Source organism: Oratosquilla oratoria, chromosome 22, assembly GCF_046742065.1.
Source record: "Oratosquilla oratoria isolate Oo_2021 chromosome 22, ASM4674206v1, whole genome shotgun sequence".
In the NCBI taxonomy this organism is placed as follows: Eukaryota; Metazoa; Arthropoda; class Malacostraca; order Stomatopoda; family Squillidae; genus Oratosquilla; species Oratosquilla oratoria.
The window spans coordinates 38,306,519-38,312,923 of NC_134798.1; the positions used below are offsets into that span (position 1 = coordinate 38,306,519).

Sequence of the window (6,405 nt, forward strand, 5' to 3'; positions counted from 1 at the left end):
TTATCACTATACTACTTACCTGTTTGTCTATTATTTAACTATACCTATGCATTTATTTGTGTATTTTATTTGTTATTTACATTATTATAGTTTTTATTTATCTATTGTTATTATGATTTTTTCGCATCTGACCTAGATATGGACCAAAAGGTCTCCTGTCGCCATGCTCCGCCTTTGTAATCCTTTGTTAACGCTATTTCCAAATAACATGTAGTCGTGTTTGGTATTATTTTTACATATGCGCATAGATTTACATTTACTTGGGTTAAACTTCATTACCTACTTTTCAAATCTTTGCTGCATTTTATCTAAATCTTCTTGAATATCCAATTCATTCGGGTAATCATTTGATATCCCACACATCTTTGTATTATTAGCAAAATTCGAGTCAACAGATTCCAGTCTGGTCAATATCGGCTATATATATAGTATGAATAGAAGTGGCCCAAATGCGGAACCCTGAGGAACTCCAATTGCAATATTTTTTCAGCTAGAAGTCTTGCCTTCAGGGTAACTCGCTGTTTACAATTCTTCAAAGAATTACTGACCCAACTTCATAGGTTACCTCTTATTCCATGTGTAGCGAGTTTAGAAAGTAGTCTTTTGTGTGGTACAGTATATTTTTCTTAAAAGCGCTTGTATACATGAACGTACATTCTTCTTGTTCGCTTATATTGTGCCCAATGACAACCTCCCCATCTTTTTCTTTCTTAGATCTCAACTGAAACCACGGGAAAAGAATTTGTGGAACGTCTAGCGTATCCTAGATAAGACATATTGTTAGGTTTTATTTTGTCCTTGGCTATGCCTAATGATTCTAGAGAAACACCAATATGTGTATTACCGGAAACTACTATCGACAAAAGAAACGAAACACAGTATCATTCGGACACTTCGGTTTTAAAAGGAACAAACATCGATGATTTGTCAACTGCGCAGCGTCCTCAATTGTTCATACAGGTAAAGAAATCTGTGATTTATAGGACTCGATGACTCGAATACTTTCCATTAAGTCTAGTCCGTAGCATGTGTGTAAAGGCTCATCATCTTTTTTTTAAGTAATAAAATTCATTATTGAATGCTATTCTTATTGTTGAGACGTTAAAGAAATTTAAAGAAGGTAGATAAAGAAGATACGGATCTTGGTTCGACCTTATACCTGACCAGTCTTGCTTTCTCAGAGAGAACTCAGGGTGAAACCGGTAATTCCTATTCACCTTCCTCAATACTCACCTATTTTTCTATTATTTCTCCTTGCTTCTTAGTCATAGTCTAGTCTTATATATCATCTAGATTTTTTTTTTATCTGAGTTTATATTATGATAATTTCATTTGTGTTGTCTGTTAGTGTTTGTTTATTGTCTTATGATTTGTTTGAGGAAAGTATGCTGTGGTGGATTAATGTTATGAATACACCTTTGTGTTTTTTGTTGTCTTCCTTAACTATGTTTCTTTCTTAAAGGCGATAATACAAATGAGTACAACACTTTTTTAGATTAGGTCGTATGAAATAGAGAAGGCCTCTTGTCTTTTTTCTTGTATTCCTATTACTCAATTCCTTCCAAGGATTCCCTGTTTTTTACTCTTTATCTTCATGATATTGTTCCTGCACCAGAGTGTCAGCCTTAGATATTTCAATAAGAAAGGTTTATTACAAAGAAGTAATAAGTAAAAAGATCAAGAGATAATGAAGAATCTAGCTCTAAAAATCGTGAGATTATATTTTGAATATCATATAATATAAAATATGCTTTAACTTGTTCTGCAATTTCGAGCTAGATGTAGTAATAATTTGCTGTTTATTGACTTACTGAAACATGACGCATCATATTCGAATATCCATAAACTAAAAGTTTCTTTTCTTTTAGGTTTGTGGATGTCTGGTAGCATCTCTATCGCAGGTGGGAGTCGCATGCATTTTTACGTTTTCAGGAGTTACAATACCCGAGTTGACATCCAGCAACAACACCGACCTCTTCTTGGATAAGTCATCCACTGCTCTCTTCGGTAAGGCCAAATATTATAGGTATATTAAACATACTTAATATCATAGGTATGATTAATCAAGTTGCATTTTTGTACTCTTCGTTGTTCTCATGTAAAAGGTAGTTGTTTGTTGTTTACATTTTGTAGATGTTGATAAAATATATACAGAATCTGACCTGTAGATAAGACTTGATAACAAATGACCGAAATATGAAAAGGTAGATATTACTTCTACCCCTTTTCGCCACTTAGGCCAATTTTGTCCACAATCATCCAACTTTGTCAAGTTCTAGACTGTTAGTTCCTTTTACTTATAACCTTTTCACTGATAGTCTTCTTTTCACAATTCACAATATTTTCTGTCTTGGAGAATTAAATTTTAGAAATCTGCTGTATCTTTCTTCAGTTAATTCTTATACAGCGAGTGCACGTATGTAAGATCCTACGTGAGCTTTGCAATGATGAAGTGGTTTCGTTAGTCCAATGATTTTTAACTTTATATTTAAGATCCTCCCCAAAGGGAGGAATTCGTGAACCAATTAAATTTTTTCCTCGTCCACCCTTTCACCAATCTGATTCGTTGTTAAAAGTCTATATGGCAATATTATTTACTTAAATAATCTCAAGTCTCTGCATATCTCACTTAGGCTACAAGGAATGCCATATCAACAATTCAATCCAGCCTCCGGCCATTTTTTATCAACAAGGCGGAAAGCGGACTTAAGCAACCCGCTCGCTTTCTATATTGTTTTATTATACACATATTTCATAAACACTTAACAACATAAAATGTAATCACAGTTTTCTACCCCACTTTCTAACATCTTTTCTACCAGCCTCATACAATTGATTCAAGGCTCTGCTTCATAGGGCAAGGAACAGGACAAAGACATCGGAAATAATATGCACTGTATCCAAAGAATATTTCTATGGAATTGATTACCTTCATTTCATGATTAAATAACTTCTAGCAGTAATTAGGTCTACCTTTTTCCTTGTTTGAAAATATTTCTCACTGTGATATTAATTTTAATTAATGAATTATCGGAAAATCAAGATAGGAACGTTAATGAATTTCTAAATCAGTCAAATTGATACTTACATAAGAATGAAGGGGACTGCAAGAGACCATTAGGCCTACACTAGGTAGCTCCGTATCCATCACCACCTGTCATCCCCATCCATAAAGTTGTTTAATCGTTTTTTAAAACAACTGATAGTTTCAGAGCTTACTACATGGTTACTAAGTTTATTCCATTCGTCGACCACCCTATTAGTAAACCAATTCTTGCCTATTTCCTTCTTAAATCTAAATTTGTCCAGTTTATGACCATTACTGCGAGTCCTGCCCTGTTATTTCAAAATGATAACCTTGTTTTCATCACCCTTTGATCCACTTAAACACCTCTATTAGATCACCCCGCACTCTGCGTCTTTCCAGAGAGTGTAGGTTAAGGTGCCTAAGCCTCTCTTCGTAAGGCAAATTTCTGAGTCCATGTATCATTTTGGTCATTCTTCTCTGTACTGATTCTAGTGAATTGATGTCCATTCTGTAGGACGGAGACCAAAACTGTACCACATAGTCAAGGATGGGTCTAACTATCGCTAGAGTTTAATAATTACCTCTGCACTACTATTCGTTACCGTCCTAGTAATGAAACCTAATGCTCTGTTAGCTTTATTCCTAGCGCTAATGCACTGTTTCCTGGTTTTAAGGTCCGGACTCACTAGAACTCCCAAGTGTCTCTCGCACTCAGTTTTCTCTAAAAGCGTGTTATCTAAGCTGTATCTATTTTCGGGGTTGTGTAGCCCTACGTCTAACACGCTACACTTAGAGATATTGAAGTTCATTTACCATTTCACTAACCATATGAACAATTTGTTAAAATCATCCTGCAGAATCTCTGCGTCGTCTCCCGACCTAATTAGGCGTCCTATTTTAGTGTCGTCCGCAAGCTTACTAACATCACTATTTATCCCATCGTCTAAGTCGTTTATGTACATAATGAACAACAAGGGACCCAAAACCGAGCCCTGGGGGACACCACTAGTAATATTGCCCCACCTAGATTTTACTCCATTTATGGTGACCCGCTGTTTTCTATTACTAATCCAAGGTCTAATCCATTCTAACACTTTTCCTCCTATGCCATGGGCTTTGATTTTATTTAGTAGTCTCTGGTGTAGCACCTTATTCACAGCAGTCAATTTAACTTCTTCTTTCTTGCTCTAAAGATATTTATTTTATTTTCCCTCTGAAACAAAAAATAATCAGTGAACTTTCTGCACAACAAGGTATGTCCCATGTCAGGTCAGGTTAGATAGGCTAAATTGATTTAGGTTAGGTAGGCTAAATTTATTTAGATTAGTTTAGATTAATTGATGATATTTTAGGTTATATTAATATAGCTTAACTTGGATTGAATTAGTTTAGTTTGATTTAACTTAGGCCAGGTTAAGTTAGGATGTCAACTTGGATTAGGTGAGATTAATTTAGGTTAGATTAAGTTCAATACTGTTTAGAACACCATAAAGTATTTTGAATATGACAAAAATTGCAAGCTCCTAGTCGTGACATATACATTTTATAAACCTATGAAATAAGTGAAGCGAGTACTTGGTATTAGAAACAATTTCCTTAGAAGACATAGCTCTCTTAGTTGCAAGGTAGAGGAATGTAAAACTAATCACCATCCCTTTATATGTTTGAAATTAAAGTTGGGCTTGGGTATCAATAAACCGGAAATATATTCATCAGACTTGCTAGGTTTCGATATAAATTTTTGGCTACAATAATTTACTCTGCAGAACCTGTGGTGACATAACTCGAAATAAAAAAAACTCAAATGCAAGAATGACCAGTGGCAATGAAGTTATCTCTACCACTTCGACTGCAGATAAATTTAGTTAGAGAGTTTGATGAGAATATAATTGGTGACACTAATCGCTTACTGAAATTTTAGTTACTGTTCATCTCTATGTGATATATGAAACTTTCTATCAGAATGAGTGCTCTCCCATTCTACCAGTCTGAAGGTGTAATACACAGATAAGTGCTATAATATTCCTGGACATGATTAAATATTAGTTCTCTAGTAATGTCTTACTTTTTCAGGAAGTCTTCCAAACATGGGTGCCATTTTTGGCTCTCTGCTGACGGGTGCCCTGACTGTGTCTGTGGGACAACGCGTCATACTTCTCCTCGTACTTCCCTTCACCCTCCTCTGCTGGTTGGGTATAGCCTTCGCCAACTCCGTCCCTCTCCTCCTAGGGGCCAGATTCCTTCTAGGTTTGACTGTAGCCACGTTGAAGCATACTCCTTACATCTATGTCATCGAGATTTCGCATGAGATGTACAGAGGAAATCTAAGTGGAATAATCGATGTCATGCGTGGATTAGGTATGATATTTTCTTATTCTATCGGGTCACTGAGCCTGACGTGGCGCCAAATGGCTCTGGTGTTTGGATTCACGACTACTATACCTCAGTTCATTGGTCTCCTTTTCTTTCACGATTCTCCACGATGGTTAGCTAGTAAAGGTTACTTGGAAAAGTCTTCCAAAGCTCTCCAATTTTTCAGAGGTCGTCAGTACAATATCGATCAAGAATTTGCAGATATAACCATTAAAGCCAAGGAATCGTTGTGTTCCAAAAGCAATGCGTTTTCCCAAATCAAACATCTTGCAGACCCAAGTATTAGAAAGAGATTTGCAATTATTTGCTTAATGATACTACTGAGGGTAATGGGTGGAAGCAATATTCTCCTCTCCTACACAGCAACGATATTTAATGAAACCAACTCCTGCAGTAATCCTCATATTTGTTCTATTTTAGTGGGTGTAGGAAGAACAGTAGGGGCGATCCTCTTCTTTTTTTCTAGCGACTACATTGGTCGTCGACCTGGTTTTATCTTTTCTTCACTTGTGTGCTCTGTATCCATGTATACACTCGGACTCTATTTCTATATTAGTGTATACTATGAGGGAGAACTTGTGACTTCATTGTCTTGGATTCCTCTAGTTTCTGTATTAGTTATTTCTTGCTGTGCTTCCACGGCGACAGCAATTCAATCCTTGATTTCGTGCGAAATCCTGCCACTCTCTTTTCGGCTAATGGGCAATGGGATGATAAGCACTATCTCCTATACTCTTTCGTTTACGGTGGTCGAGACTTTCCTTCCTTTGAAAAGCGCTTTAGGTTTCTATGGCGTATTCTGGCTCTACAGCTTCTTCTCAGCGTCATCCTCATACATTCCTCTCGCTTTACTTCCGGAAACAAAAGGTAAAACCCTTGAGGAGATCGAAGATACATATAAGAATGTGGAAGACAGAAAATGATCTGGCATTTATAGTCCTGTTTCGCAAATTTGCGGCAGACGGTTTGCGTCTCGCAGTGGGGGAAGGGGTGGCGTGCAAGGA

The 6,405-nt window shown here is 36.5% G+C and overlaps 1 protein-coding gene across 1 annotated transcript in view; it reads left to right on the top strand.

Annotated features, from left to right (window-relative positions):
- Window positions 1-804: 804 nt before the first annotated feature.
- Window positions 805-6,405, top strand: part of LOC143037353 (uncharacterized) — a 5,866-nt gene continuing 265 nt past the window's right edge. The window contains exons 1-3 of the mRNA XM_076205492.1: window positions 805-960; window positions 1,869-2,007; window positions 5,102-5,680. Of these exons, the coding sequence (XP_076061607.1) occupies window positions 805-960; window positions 1,869-2,007; window positions 5,102-5,680 (874 nt within the window). The remainder of the gene's footprint in view (window positions 961-1,868; window positions 2,008-5,101; window positions 5,681-6,405) is intronic.